This window comes from Mustelus asterias, chromosome 2 (genome assembly GCF_964213995.1).
Source record: "Mustelus asterias chromosome 2, sMusAst1.hap1.1, whole genome shotgun sequence".
Classification (NCBI taxonomy): domain Eukaryota; kingdom Metazoa; phylum Chordata; class Chondrichthyes; order Carcharhiniformes; family Triakidae; genus Mustelus; species Mustelus asterias.
In genome coordinates, this window is record NC_135802.1 from 122307546 (window position 1) to 122323998 (window position 16453).

At 45.7% G+C, this 16453-nt stretch overlaps 1 protein-coding gene and 1 long non-coding RNA gene across 2 annotated transcripts in view; both read left to right on the top strand.

The window, feature by feature from the left end:
* LOC144503779 (chorion-specific transcription factor GCMb-like) overlaps window positions 1–7279 on the top strand; it is a 43571-nt gene extending 36292 nt beyond the window's left edge. The window contains exon 5 of the mRNA XM_078228645.1: window positions 6351–7279. Within this exon, the coding sequence (XP_078084771.1) occupies window positions 6351–7226 (876 nt within the window). The 3' untranslated portion in view covers window positions 7227–7279. The remainder of the gene's footprint in view (window positions 1–6350) is intronic.
* LOC144511011 (uncharacterized) overlaps window positions 1–16453 on the top strand; it is a 292598-nt gene that overhangs the window by 40580 nt on the left and 235565 nt on the right. The window lies entirely within an intron of this gene.

Sequence of the window (16453 nt, forward strand, 5' to 3'; positions counted from 1 at the left end):
CCAAGCTTGTCTGCCCCATCTGGGTATCGCCATTGTCTCATGACCAACATCCTCTCCCCCCTCCTCATCCGAGGAAACATGCCATTCCTCCATCTCCTTGAGCGGTTTCTCCCCCCTGTTGACACGCCAGGATGTGCAGGGAACAGCAGATGACTATTATACATGATACCCTCTGCAGATTGTATTGCAGTGCTCCACCAGACCAGTTCAGGCACTGAAACCTCATCTTTATCATCCCTATGGTTCACTCAACCAAAGTGTGGGTTGCAGCATAAGCCTCGTATCATGTCTCAGTTGCACTCTGTGGCCTCTGCACAGCTATCATCAGCCAGGTCCTCCATGGTAGTCCCTGTCCCTGAGGAGCCAACCTTGTAGCAGCTGTGGATCCTCAAACATGCCAGGGCTGAGAGAGCAGCTCAGGATGCATCAGTCATGCACATTCCTCAGGAATCTGGAGGATTCGCTTTGAGTGGTTGCAGTCCAGCTGAACATTCAGGAATGGAAATCCTTGTGGTTGATGAGCTGCACTTTATGCCACAGGGATCGGAGAGTATCCCCTTACAGTCAGAAATGGGAGAATTCATAATGAGGAATAAAGAAATGGCTAAGGAACTAAATTCGTACTTTTGTCTCAGTCTTCACAAAAGAAGGTATGAATAATGTACAAGAAGTTCTGAAAAGTACAAGTTTTAGTGAGGAGCTGAAGGATATCAGTATTAGTAGAGAAATGGTTTTAGGGTAATTGTTGGGATGGAATGTGGATATATCTCCAGGGTCAGATGATCCTCATCTCAGAGTACTTAAGGAAGTGGCCTTGGAAATAGTAGATTCATCGGTGGTCATTTTCCAAAATTCTTTGGACTCTGGACTGGTTCCTACAGATTGGAAGGTAATGTAAGCCCACTATTCAAAAGGGGAGAAAACGGGGAACTATAGACCAGTGAGCCGAACGTCAGTACTGGGGAAGTTGCTAGAGTCCATTATCAAGGATTTCATAGCTCAGCATTTGGAAAGCAATGGTATAATCAGACAAAGTCAGCATGGATTTTCAAAAGGGAAATTATGATTGACGAATCTATTGGAATTCTTTGAGGATGTAACTAGTAGAGTTGACTGAGGAGAACCAGTGGATGTGGTTTATTTAGACTTTCAGAAGGCTTTTGACAAGATCTCATATAGCAAACTACTATGTAAAGTTAAAGAGCATGAGATTGCAGGTAGTGTCTTGAGATGGATAGAAAGCTAGTTAGCAGATAGGAAACAAAGAGTTGGCATAAATGGGTAATTTTCTGATTGGCAGGCAGTGACTAGTGGGGTACCACCGGGATCTGTACTAGGACTGCAACTGTTCACATATATTAATGATTTGGAAGAGGGAACTAGATGCATTATCTCCAAATTTGCAGATGAAACAAATGGGAGGGTGAGCTGTGAGATGCTTCAACGTGATTTGGACAAGCCGAGTGAGTGGGCAGATGCAGTATAATGTGGATAAGTGTGACGTTAACTACTTTCATAGCAAAAATAGGAAGGCAGATTATTATTTGAATGGATGTAATTTGAGAGAGGTGGATACTCAATGAGACTTTGGTGTCCTTATGCATCAATTGCTGAAAGTAAGCACACAGGTAGAGCAGGGAGTGAGAGGGGATCTCATAGAAACGTATACATTTCAACAGGATTAGACAGAGTAGATTTAGAAAGAATGCTCCTGATGGTGAGGGATTGCAGAATTGGGGGTCATAGTTTGAGGATAAGTCCTTTTGAGGACTTGAGGTGAGGAGAAATCTCTTCACCCAGAGTGGTTGAAACATTGTTTGATTTCAAGAAAAAAATTAGATACAGCTGTTTTGTAAAGGGATATGGGGGAGGGTGGGTGGAGGTGGGATCAGGATATTGATTTTGATGATGAGCCAAGATCAGAATGATTAGCAGAGCAGGCTTGAAGGGCTGAATAGCTTCTATTTTCTGTATTTCTGTTTCTATGAGCCATGTGAGTGCAGTCGATGGCACTCTGCACCTGTGGAAAGCCAGACATCTGCTTACATTGGGGAGGCAGTGGAATTATCACTGGACTAGCCATCCAGAGACCCAGGGTAATGCTCTGGGGATCCAGGTTCAAATCCCATCACAGCGAATGGTGAAATTTGAATTCAATAAAAAGTCTAATGATTATGAAACGATTATCGATTGTGGTAAAAACCCATCTGATTCACTTATGTCCTTTTTACTGCCCCTACCTGATCTACATGAGACTCCAGACCCCCAGTAATGTGGTTGATTCTGAAAAGATAGTTGACTCTGAAATGGAGGGCAATTGAAGATGGGCAATAAATGCTGGCCCAGCCAGCGATGCCCATATCCAGTAAGATGAATAAGTTTTTTTTTAAATCCCATAGCGCTTGCATTCTGGCTTCCCTGATCCCGGTCAGAATGAGTGTTATGTGCCCTTGCGAAGATTGTGGGCTTGATTCTCCCATCGCGATACACCAGTTTTTTTTGGCACGTCCGGTTGGGAGATGCGCATGTCGGCCACTTCGCGGGATTCGCGCATGTGTTCCCGATGCATGCGTATCTCCCAAAGCCAATCCACCCTTGCCCTGCTCAACATGACCAAGTGGTCACAGCTTTGGTTAATCTACTGCATCCTGAGCTCTCATCCCAGGTGTAGGCATTGTCCAAAGCTTCACTCCAAGATCTTGCGTGTATCCGGTTCAATGTGGGGGGCACCTGCCCAAACACACCTCAGCACCCATCATAGGTTGTATGTGTTTGCTCAGTGGGACAATGGTGCAGAAAGACCATAGTAGTCACTCAATCTGATTGGCAATCAATGGCACTCGCACACATCAGTTATGGTTTAGTGGGCAAAATTGGCGAAGCAGTCAGACTACAGGCATGTTAATTCCTTTGTAGCTTAAAGATCTCAGCTACATGCATTTCATAGAATCATAGAATCCTACAGTGCAGATGGAGGCCATTCAGCCATCGAGTCTGCACCAACCAGAATCGCACCCAGGCTCCATCCCTTAACCCCATGCATTTACTCTAGCTAATTCCCATTGGCACTAAGGGGTAATTTAGCATGGCCAATCCACCTAACCTGAACATCTTTGGACTTTGTTCATTATTGCTGTGTATCACCATTAGATTTGCCCTTGTTCCTTGCCAACGACACTTAAGTGGACCCATCAATCTATGATGACCAGCCACGAACCCACTGCACTGGCCCATGCTTCTCTTCTCTGTGTAAGAGCCATTAAAAATGGCCACTGCCCAGGAGTGGGAAGGCTGCCTCCGGCATAGTGATTTTAGCACTTGGTAGCCTTCCCCCTTCTGGCCCTGATTCTTCTCCCAACAGAACATAGAACATAGAACAGTACAGCACAGAACAGGCCCTTTGGCCCACGTTGTTGTGCCAAGCTTTGTCTGAAACCCAGATCAAGCTATTTCCTCCCTATCATCCTGAAGTACTCCATGTGCCTATCCAATAGCTTCTTAAATGTTCCTAAGGTTTCTGACTCCACTATCACTGCAGGCAGTCCATTTCACACCCCAACCACTCTCTGAGTAAAAAACCTACCTCGGACATCCTTCCTATATCTCCCACCATGAACCCTATAGTTATGCCCCCTAGTTACCACTCCATTCACCCGAGGAAATAGTCTTTGAACGTTCACTCTATCTATCCCCCTCATCATCTTATAAACCTCTATCAAGTCTCCTCTCAACCTCCTCCGCTCCAAAGAGAAAAGCCCAAGTTCCCTCAACCTTTCCTCATAAGACCTACCCTCCAAACCAGGCAGCATCCTGGTAAATCTCCTTTGCACTCTTTCCAGTGTCTCCACATCTTTCTTATAGTGAGGTGACCAGAACTGCACACAATATTCCAAATGTGGTCTCACCAAGGTCCTGTACAGTTGCAGCATAACCCCACGGCTCTTAAACTCAAACCCCCTGTTAATGAACGCCAACACACTATAGGCCTGCTTCACGGCTCTATCCACTTGAGTGGCAACCTTCAGAGATCTATGGATATGAACCCCAAGATCTCTCTGTTCCTCCACATTCTTCAGAACCCTACCTTTGACCCTGTAATCCACATTTAAATTTGTCCTACCAAAATGAATCACCTCGCATTTGTCAGGGTTAAACTCCATTTGCCATTTTTCAGCCCAGCTCTGCATCCTATCTATATCTCTTTGCAGCCTACAACAGCCCTCCACCTCATCCACTACTCCACCAATCTTGATGTCATCAGCAAATTTACTGAACCACCCTTCAGTCCCCTCTTCCAAGTCATTTATAAAAATGACAAATAGCAGAGGACCAAGCACTGATCCCTGTGGCACTCCGCTGGTAACCGGTTTCCAGTCCGAAAATTTTCCATCCACCGCCACCCTCTGTCTTCTGTTTAGATAGCCAGTTACCTATCCAATTGGCCAAACTTCCCTCTATCTCACACATCCTTACTTTCTTCATAAGCCGACCATGGGGGACTTTATCAAACGCCTTACTAAAATCCATGTATATGACATCAACTGCACTACCTTCATCTGCATACTTAGTTACCTCCTCCAAAAAATTCTATCAAATTTGTGAGGCAAGACTTGCCCTTCACAAATCCGTGCTGACTATCCCGGATTAAGCTGCATCTTTCTAAATGGTCGTAAATCCTATCCCTGAGGACCTTTTCCATCAACTTACCGACCACCGAAGTAAGACTAACCAGCCTATAATTACCAGGGTCATTTCTATTCCCTTTCTTAAACAGAGGAACCACATTCGCCACTCTCCAGTCCTCTGGCACCACCCCCGTGGACAGTGAGGACGCAAAGATCAATGCCAAAGGCTCTGCTATCTCATCCCTTGCCTCCCAAAGACTCCTAGGATATATTTCATCAGGCCCAGGGGACTTATCAATGTCCACAATTGATGTCCACAATTTTTCCACCTGCCGCCCCTGACTCTTTATCCCCCAGTAACCCCAAGTCTTCACCTCTTAACTCTTTGCCGCAGTACACTTGAGACCTTCCCCAGTACCCACGAATCCTTCCCTGGTACACCTGAGCCATTCCCCAGTACCCACAAGGCCTCCCCTGATGCTTTCTCGCCACTCTGCAAAAGTGCTGCCACTTTTCGAGCTCTCCATTCACCTCTGAACTCTCCAATAATTAGATGCATCTGTACACACATGAGGTAACTGACATTGCATGGTAGTAAATGCAGCCCCCCTCCCACCTCACAGGGAGAAAGGATGATTGCTTTCCCGCCAACATAGTACACAATTTAGGCTTCTCACGAAACTCTCATGTCACCAAACCCGACCAAATAAAAGCAGGAGCAGAAAATCCCAGACATCGTTTTCAATCATGTGAATGCAGTGTGGAAAAACTGCACATTTGTTACTGATGGAAGAACATGGCCGGGGTTGTTGGGGGGGATGGTTTTATAGGTTATATAGTAGAGGACATTGTGGGAGGCTGATTTACACCGCGTATGATTGGGATTGTGCAGATGGTCTGGAGGGGTCTCAAAATGTTCTTAACGTCCAGAGTCAAAAGATTCTTAAACCAGCTCTTCCCATGACATTGAAATATAAAGCTGATCAATACATTGACTAATCCATCTGTTTGTTACTCATCTATTGAAATTGCTCTGTGCTGAGTATTATTCAGCTGATTAAAATGCAGGTCAGAGCAATGGACTATTTATTAGCCTTGTCACTGAGTTGGTACTTAGTCACTAGTGGAGGAAATCCTCCTGGGCAGCTTTCTGTCATAACACAATGAAAATCCAAATAAAATCTTCTGCAAATTCTATGCTGACTTTCCACCAAAGTATTTGATTCCTCTATTATTAAACCGATTCCAGTTCCAAGAATGAACTAAGTCCTAAGTCTTTTTTGTTTCCTCCAGCAGGAATCTGATATTTTTTTTCTCTGGAAGCTTGGAACTAAATTAGAACAGAAAATATATGATAATTTCAACATATCCTGCTGTTTCTAGTAATCAATTTTAATTCCTGTCTCTATATTTAAACAGTAGAAAATATCTCCCAGATTGTGGAACACACCCTGCTAGGAGTGAGATGTCATCAGATTGACTCTGGAGTGAGGGAGACTGAAACTAAAAAACAGGCAACATTTTATACATGATCAGATTTACTATTAGAACATTTGTCCGGAGAGAGAGATTTCTAAACTTTGTACAGGTAGATAAATATTATGCTGATAAATGACAGCATTACCAGCAGTCTTTTAACATCTATGTATATCTAAAATGTGAAGCACAACTTTTCTCGGTGTCTTGCAATTATAGTTAATGTTTTCGTTATTTGCTTATCTCCAGGCAAGTAGATATCACGACAGTGGTGGTCCTTTCAGCAGTTTCCACCATATGCCTTGCATGGAAGCTCCAGATAGATTTGGCATAATAGCAGAGGCAAACTTTCCTATTCCATCACATCATTACTCGCCATTTCAAAATGCAGAATCTTTCAAGCCTGTTTATGATTCCAGTAGCAGTTTTGTGGAGACGGCCTCACCACTTCAGAAGGTCTCCAATCCAAGGATGTATGTACCTCGAGGTTCCTGTGGCTATGATTTTACTATGTCTGGCTATATGGGCTCCAACTCTTATTCAGCTCTTTATAAAGATTCTAGTAATATGCAATCTGAAACTGACTCAGGAAAGATATGTATGCAACTTAATGGATCCCAGCACAGTATGGGCACTCTGAATGTTCACGATCGGAACTTTGATGGGCCAAGTAAACATCCTGGGTGGAAGCAGATAGTAAAAGGAGGAAATGGAGACGGGAATGAGTGTGGCCATATTGCACAAAATTCAAGTCATTACTACAATGGAGAATACCCCTGCAGATTAGGTGGCACTGGGTCCACACCTCCAGCTCTGCAGACTATCATAACCACAACTACTAAGGTTTCCTATCAAACTTATAAGCCTTTGACTAAGTTTGGAGACAATATTTGTGTTGCTAAAAGTCTTCCCAACTGTAATCACTTGGCAGACACCATTTACCCTGAGGCAAAGTTCCAGGAAGATAATGGCATGATCAAATCAGTCACATCCTATCAAGAAGAAGCGTCTTCTAAAACAGAGCGGGCCGAAGGGCTGGAAAGCTACAGATATGAAAATTATTCCACCAACTCCTACACTGACCGATTATCTCACCCCTTCAGATATGACACTGGAGAATACTGAAAATGAACTGACCAAAATATTCATCATTCTGAGCTTCAGGGTCGTACAATGACCATGACCAAGAATGACACTCGTTCTTTTTATTATTACACAGTATATCAGAATGTCAATCCACTCAAGTTCTGGTTTGCAAATGATGCAGTGTTATTGAATAGAACATAGAACATAGAAAAGCTACAGCACAAACAGGCCCTTCGGCCCACAAGGTGCACCGAACATGTCCCTACCTACTAGGCTTACCTAGAACCCTCTATCTTACTAACTTCCATGAACTTATCCAAAAGTCTCTTAAAAGACCCTATCGAATCCGCCTCCACCACCACTACGGGAAGCCGATTCCACGCACCCACCACCCTCTGAGTGAAAAACCTACCCCTAACATCTCCTCTGTACCTACTCCCCAGCACCCTAAACCTGTGACCGCTTGTGGCAACCATTTCAGCCCTGGGTAAAAGCCTCTGAGAATCCACTCTATCAATACCTCTCAACATCTTATACACCTCTACCAGGTCACCTCTCATCCTTCGCTTCTCCAAGGAGAAAAGACAGCTCTCTCAACCTATCCTCATAAGGCATGCCACCTAATCCAGGCAACATCCTTGTAAATCTCCTCTGCACCCTTTCTATGGCTTCCACACCCTTTCTGTAATGAGGCGACCAGAACTGGGCACAGTACTCCAGGTGGGGTTTGACCAGGGTCCCATACAGCTGCAGCATTATCTCCCAATTTCTAAACTCAATTCCTCTATTGATGAAGGCCAGTATTCCATATGCCGCCTTAACCACAGCCTCCACCTGCGATGCTGCTTTGAGCGTCCTATGAACCCGGACTCCAAGATCCTTCAAATCTTCCACACTGCCAAGCGTCTTACCCTTAATATTATAGTCTTTCATCCTATTCGACTTGCCATAATGAACCACCACACACTTATCTGGGTTGAAGTCCAACTGCCACTGGGCGGAGGCCCAGTCTTGCATCTTATCTATGTCTCATTGCAACTGCTGACATCCCTCCACACTATCCACAACCCCACCAACCTTTGTGTCATCAGCAAACTTGCCAACCCATCCTTCCACTTCCTCATCCAGGTCATTTATAAATATCACAAAAAGCAAGGGTCCCAGAACTGATCCCTGGGGCACTCCACTGGTGACCGACCTCCATGCTGAAAAAGACCCATCTACAACCACTCTTTGCCTTCTGTGGGCAAGCCAGTTCTGAATCCACAAAGCAATGTCCCCTTGTATCCCATGCCCCTTCACTTTCTCAATGAGCCTTGCATGGGGCACCTTATCAAACGCCTTGCTGAAATCCATATAAACTACATCTACCACTCTTCCCTCGTCTATGTGTCTAGTTACATCTTCAAAAAATTCAATTAGGCTCGTAAGGCATGATCTGCCTTGGACAAAGCCGTGCTGGCTATTTCTGATCATACTATTCCTCTCCAGATGTTCATAAATCCTGCCTCTCAGGATCTTCTCCATCAACTTACCAACCACTGAGGTTAGATTCACTGGTCTATAATTTCCCGGGCTATCTCTTCTCCCTTTCTTGAATAATGGAACCACATCCGCAATCCTTCAATCCTCCGGAACCTCTCCCGTCTCCATTGATGACGCAAAGATCATCGCCAGAGGCTCAGCAATCTCTTCCCTCGCCTCCCACAGTAACCTGGGGTACATCTCAGTCCCGGCGATTTATCTAACTTGATGCTTTTCAAAAGCTCCAACACATCCTCTTTCCTAATGTCCACATGCTCAATCTTCTCAGTCCAGTGCAAGTCTGCACTGCAACTACCAAGATCCTTTTCCACTGTGAATACTGAAGCAAAGTATTCATTGAGTATCTCTGCCATTTCTACCGGTTCTAAACAGACTTTCCCACCGTCACATTTGATAGGTCCTACTCCTTCACATCGTATCCTTTTGCTCTTAACATACTTGTAGAATGCCTTGGGGTTTTCCTTTATCCTGTCTGCCAAGGCCTTCTCATGACCCCTTCTTGCTCTTCTAATTTCCCTCTTAAGTTCCTTCCTACTAGTCGTATACTCTTCTAGATTTCTAACATTACCTAGCTCCCTGAACCTTTTGGAGGCTTTTCTAGAATGTTCTAGAATGCTGTACAGAAAGCTTTGTTTCTATCAAAAAGCAATTATAATGTTAGCATAATTTTTAATTAGAATGTGCATTACTCTGATGTTTAAAATGATCTGTAATTTAACTTGGGACTTCCAGGATAAAATCCAAGGCCTTTTTTTACAACAGCCCAGAGATCAGGACAAAGCTGAATCGAATCAAATTGAACTGTACTATTCTAGAATCTATATTTCAACTCTTCAAGAGTTTTTTTTTAAGCTCACGGTCAACCTGAAACATATTCATTTCAAATATAAAGCTGCAATTCAAACCACCAAGACTTCCTTAAAGATGAACATTATTTTATATTCTGTATATTTTTATGCTCAAAGTTTATAATCCTTTGTCATTATGAAAGTTTTTAGTATGTCTGCTGTTGAATGCTTGTTATAAAATATGATTAAATAAACATATTAGACTTGATGTTAAACATATACAAACTGAAAGATGGTCTGGATATGATTTGCGATGTTGCTACGTCATTTGTCTTTTTATTCAATTCCTCGAGGAATGCTAGAAATCTATAGTTGGACTTTGTTCATGCCAGCGAGACTCTGTCCAACAGTCATGCTGTTCAAATCCTTCAAACATGTTGCAAGGTAGCCAGCCAATTATCTGACAAAAGGAGCCAAGCAATTGGGATAAGTCTGGAGTTTTAGATGCATTGAGATCTTTATGTCAACTTTCTACTCGAGGAACAGAATTTTATGTTCCTTCACCAGGAGGTTTGTAGGCAGGGGGTGGCCATAACATACTTGGGATTGCTTTCCCAATGGGTTCTCGCACACCCTGTCCTCTCTGGAAATTTACAGTGGGATAGGTGAAACCTAGGCCTGACCTTCATATCCTTGTCCTAATTGAGGCCATAAGTAGCAAATTAATGACAACTTAAGGACTGTTTTCTACATAGCTCCTCCCACAACCCTCAAAATTGAGACTCCGAGGCAGGAGCCTGAAAAGTGACCCTACTAAGATACCCCAGTTGGGAAGTGGGGGGCCTCCATCAATAGTCTCCTTTTTAATAGTAGGCATTCTTCCGAAAGGCCTGGCCACCGCGGGTGATTATTTCTCCCCCCCATCCCCCGTCACACTCCCCACAAAGGCCCTCAACCTCTCCATCAACACCCCTAGCTCACTGGCACTCTGTCCATCCACCAGGGGTCATCTCCACTCTCCAACCTGAGTCTCTGGCAGCTTCCAGTCTCCATACTTCAGAGAGAGGAAAGGAGAGAGGTTGCTTTGCCTTAACTCAAAAGCAGCATCTGGACAGCAACACTTAGAGCAAAACTCCAACTCCACAGAGGGGGAAAAACACTGGTGTTTCTCTCAGTTCCAAGTAGTTTCTGAAAACAAAACTAACACTGGACTTTTCTGTGAAGCATAGCTGTCCCCAGTCATATGACAGGCCCTGTTAATCATCCCCAAGCAAGCTCTGCAATCCCAGGAGAATATTAAAACAACAGAACACTGCATTAGTTCAAATAAAAACAAACATGAGGTCAATTATACAGCTTCAGTAACAATGAAGGGCACCAGCTATAGACAACAGTGCCGACAAAATCCCAGGAACATGATTAAATACATTCCTTAAAGACACAGTATCACCACATCATCCAGCTCAGTAACCTGTTCCCACTTTCCCTCCTTTGAAGTTATCGTGTTGTAACCAACCAAGGGAATTGAATAAGAAGGCATTTCATCCCCCTTCACCGGGGGCGGGGGGGAGGGGCATAATAATTTGGGGACACAAATTGGGGTCATGCCTGGGATACTAAAGGGCAATTTAGCATAGCCAATGCACCTAACCAGAACATCTTTGGACTGTGGGAGGAAACCAGAGCACCCGGAGGAAACCCGCGCGGACAAGGGGAGAATGTGCAAACTCCACACAGACAGTGACCCAAGCCAGGAATTGAACCCAGTCCCTGGTGCTGTGAGGCAACATTACAAATCACTGTGCCAGACTCCCCACTCTCTGGGTGAATTTTTCCTCATCTGAGTCCCAAATGGTTTAACCTATATCCTCAGATTGTGACCTCTGGTTACAGAGTCCTTCGACCCAACTTGTCCATGCCACCCAGTTTTTACCATTAAACTAGTCCCAATTACCTGTATCCCTCTATACCAATCTTACCCATGTAACTGTCAAAATGCTTTTTAAAAGACAAAATTGTATCCACCTCTACTACTGCTTCTGGCAGCTCATTCCAGACACTCACCACTCTGTGTGTGGAAAAGATTGCCTCTCTGGCCCCTTTTGTATCTCTTCCCTCTCACCTTAAACTTATGCCCGCTAGTTTTAGACTCCCCTACCTTTGGGAAAAGATGTTGACTACCTACCTTATCTAGGCCCTTCATTGTTTTATAGACCTCTATAAGATCACCCCTCAGCCTCCTCCGCTCCAGGAAAAAAGTCCCAGTCTATCCAGCCTCTCCTTATAATTCAAACCATCAAGTCCCGGTCGCATCCAAGTAAATCTTATCTGCACTCTTTCTAGTTTTCTTTCTATAATAATATTCTTTCTACAATAGGGTGACCAGAACTGTACACAGTATTCCAGTGTCTTGTACAACTTCAAGACGTCCCAACTCCTGTATTCAATGTTCTGACCAATGAAACCAAGCATGCCGAATGCCGCCTTCACCACCCTGTCCATCTGTGACTCCACTTTTAAGGAGCTATGAACCTGTACCCCTAGATCTCTTTGTTCTATAACTCTCCCCAACACCCTGCCATTAACTGAGTAACTCCTGCTCCAATTTGATCTACCAAAATGCATCACCTCGCATTTATATAAATTAAACTCCATCTGCCATTCTTCAGCCCACTGGCCGAATTGATCAAGATCCCTAGATAATCTTCTTGATTTTCCACTATACTACCAAGCTTGGTGTCATCTGCAAACTTACTAACCATGCCTCTTAAATTCTCATCCAAATCATTAATGTAAATGACAAATAACAGTGGACCCAGCACCGATCCCTGAGGTACACTGCTGGTCACAGTCCTCCAGTTTGAAAAACAACCCTTTACAACATCTTGGATGTCTTCTGTCATCAAGCCAGTTTTGGATCCAATAGGCTACCTCACCCTGGATCCCATGAAGTTTAATTTTGCGCAACTACCTGCCATGTGGTACCTTGTCAAAGGCCTTGCTAAAGTCCATGTAGTCAAAGTTGACTGCACTGCCCTCATCTACCTTCTTGGTTATCCCTTCAAAAAACTCAATCAAATTTGTGATACATGATTTTCCACTCACAAAGCCATGCTGACTGTCCCTAATCAGTCCTTGCCTCTCTAAGTGCTTGTAGATTCAATCTCTCAGAATACCTTCTAACAACTTATCTGTGACAGACATTAGACTCACCAGCCTGTTGTTGCCAGGTTTTTTTCCACCATCCTTCTTAAACAAAGGCACCGCATTTGTCACCCGCCAATCTTCAGGCACCTCATCTGTGACTGTTGATAATTCAAATATCTCTGCTAAGGGACCCACAATTTCCTTCCTAGCCTCCCACAACATCCTGGGATACACTTCATCAGGTCCTGGGGATTTATCTACCTTGATGCACTTTAAAACTTCCAGCACCTCCTTCTCTGTAATATGTACACTCCTCAAGACATCACTATTTATTTCCCCAAGTTCCCTAACATCCAGCTTGGTCCCAGAGTATAGGGGATGCTATGCCAGCTTGTGTGACACACTGGGTCTGCAAGGCACCACAGCTGGCACAGTTTGTTATGAACGCATGGAATGCCATGCCTGTTAGGTGTATTGCACAGCACTGCAATATGGGGATCGCATATTCAGTGGGCCGAAGGGTCCTCTCCTGCACAGAGCGTTCTCTGAGCCCATCTGGGTCCATTTGGGGTATCGTCATCCCTGTGGGAGGTGAATCAGAGACATGTTAGTTACAGCTGTGGGGTGCAATTACATGAAGTGATGATAGTTAACAGTGCAATAAAACAGGTCGACATGATCGTTAACAGTGCCTATTTCCCTAAATCTAACTCATGCCATCCTTCACCCGTGCCCTCTGGATGACTCTACAACTTCTTAATCTTACGTGGCCCAGCGCTACTTCGAGGTGTCACCCAGGACGTTATTTAAAAATGGGCTGCACGGTAGCACAGTGGTTAGCACTGCTGCTTCACAGCTCCAGGGACCTGGGTTCGATTCCCGGCTTGGGTCACTGTCTGTGTGGAGTTTGCACATTCTCCTCGTGTCTGCGTGGGTTTCCTCCCACAGTCCAAAGATGTGCGGGTTTGGTTGATTGGCCATGCTAAAAATTGCCCTTAGTGTCCTGAGATGCGTAGGTTAGAGGGATTAGTGGGTAAATATGTAGGGATATGAGGGTAGGGCCTGGGTGGGATTGTGGTCGGTGCAGACTCGATGGGCCGAATGGCCTCTTTCTGTACTGTAGGGTTTCTATGATATCTATGATCAGTGATGAAGGCGGTCATCTGGAGGGCTGGGACCTGGAGGGCCCTGACCAACTTTCTGGTGTCATGGGCATACCCATGCCAACTTGTTTATCCCGCTGCCCATGAAGTGAGTGAATGCAAGCAGGCTTTTTCCGCTGAGGCGAGGGGAGAAAAAAACCAGAGAGCATGGGTTAAGGGTGAAAGGAGAAAAGTTTAAAGGGAATATTAGGGGGGGGCTTCTTCACGCAGAGAGTGGTGGGAGTGTGGAATGAGCTGCCGGATAAAGTGGTAAATGCGGGGTCACTTTTAACATTTAAGAAAAACTTGGACGGGTTCATGGATGAGAGGGGTGTGGAGGGATATGGTCCAAGTGCAGGTCAGTGGGACTAGGCATAAAATGGTTCGGCACAGACAAGAAGGGCCAAAAGGCCTGTTTCTGAGCTGTAATTTTCTATGGTTCTATGGTTCTATGGAAGTGCACCAATGTCAGGAAGGGGGAGTTGGAAGGCCCAGTGGCGGCCAGAGTCTCCTGGCTAGAAAGTCCAGCATGGCATGTTGACATGACACCGGAGAAAGTGATCCAATCGACCATGCAGGAGTGTTTGGAAATTCCCCTGAATATGTCAGGCTCCAAAGAACAGACCCATAAGAGACATAGACAAGTGAAGCCAGCAACCCAGACTGCCACCAGATTTAAACAATCAGGAAGGCACCATTGGTGTTCCAGAAATGGCAGGAAACAGCCAAACTACTTGGTGGTAAATAATCAGGATGGGGATGACCATAGGTATAGAGGTAGACCATAGGTACAGGTGTAATGTTCCCATGGCTCCCTGTAAGAAAGAATGGGGAAAGCTGGAAGCTGAAATTTACAGCACAAAAGTTTAGGATTCCTCTGAACATCTGGATGACTGGCCACCCACACCTCACAGCGCAAGGGACCCGGGTTTCAATTCTGGCCTTGGGTGATTGTTTTTGTGGAGTTTGCACATTCTCCCCGTGTCTGTGTTTCCTCTGGGTCCTCTGGTTTTGCCCCACAGTCCAAAGATGTGCAGGTTAGGTTGATTTGCCATGCTGAATTGCCCCTTTGTGCCCCGGGATGCAAAGGTTAGAGGGAGTAACGGGTGGGGTTACGTGGATAGGACCTGGGTGGGATTGTTGTCGGTGCAGACCTGATGGGCTGAATGGCCTCCTTCTGCACTGTAGGGGTTCTATCAGTCTATCAAATCAGCCCTTCCTCTTCCTTCGGAGTGTCAATGGGCCCCTGGGTCACTCTGTGGGATGGCGGAACAGCTGGACTGTGCTCCAGAAGCCCCAGTGTCACCTGGCCCTGCCAGTCCTGGAGACCCAACAGCGTTTCGCCCAAGGTGTGAGCCCTCGACAGTGGCCTCTGAGTCTGGTCCAAGCTCTGGATGCCCGCAGCAAGTGTCCTCTGAGACTGGGCCAACCACTGCAACCCCGCAGCAATGGTCCACTGTGACTGAGCCATGCTCTCGAGGCCCACAGCCATAACCTGCTGTGTCTTGGCCATGGCCCTCTGTATCTCCAAGGTGCTCCCAAGTCCCTCAGCTATGGACCAATGTGACTCAAGAATGGTCCTGAGGCCCTCAGCAGTGGCCCGCTATGATTCAGCCATGACCCACTGTGATTCATGATGTGGAGATGCCGGCGTTGGACAGGGGTAAACACAGTAAGAAGTTTAACAACACCAGGTTAAAGTCCAACATAAAGTCCAAATAAACCTATTGGACTTTAACCTGGTGTTGTTAAACTTCTTACTGTGATTCAGCCATGGCTCCCTGTGACTTGGCCATGGCCCACTATGATTCGGCCATGGGCTGCTGTGACTCGAGAATGGTCCCGAGGCCCTCAGCAGTGGCCCGCTACGACTCAGTCATGGTCCACTGTGATTCGACTATGGCCCACTGGGACGCTACCACCAGATTTCCTGGTGACCATTTCCTGATGTGGAGATGCCGGCATTGGACTGGAGTAAACACAGTAAGAAGTCTTACAACACCAGGTTAAAGTCCAACCATTTCCTGAGCCAAGCTTTCCACTGCAGTAGGCACCCTTGTAATGTTGGCCTGAATACTGATGTGCCAGCACCATCTCCTGCACCTGAAGGCTGTGGGACTCCCCCAAAAGCTTCGCATCATGTAGTGTCGCTGACAACCCCTCCTGCATTCTCCAGCCCCGCTGTTGCATCTCCAGCAGCTTAGGGTGAACTAATTGCAGCAGCCTGGCATTGGGGCCAGCTGAATACATGCCTCCAGCAGAGCTCCGTGTGCCTGGCAGGCCTCGGACGTTCCCTCCTCCACCCATCAACAGCTGTGTCGTGCGTGCTAGAAAGTGACCCAGAAACCTTGTCACTAACTTGTCCCACTGTGATGATTGTATCTGCGTTGGTGGAAGCCTGTGTCTATTGACTGATGCTGGCCTCAGAGGCTTCCTCAGGCCCATCCTCCAAGGTTTCCTCTGCGCTGCCATGTGATGTCGCAGCGGGAGCAGCAGGGGAGGTGGTGATGCCAGATGGGCTGGGTGCATCGGGGTCACTTTCTGCAACAAAGGACGCAAGGTTCAGTGCAAGGGAGGGACAAGTATCCGGGCATGTCACTGACTTGAGAAATGTCATACGAATGAAGCATTGGCAGATGCTCAC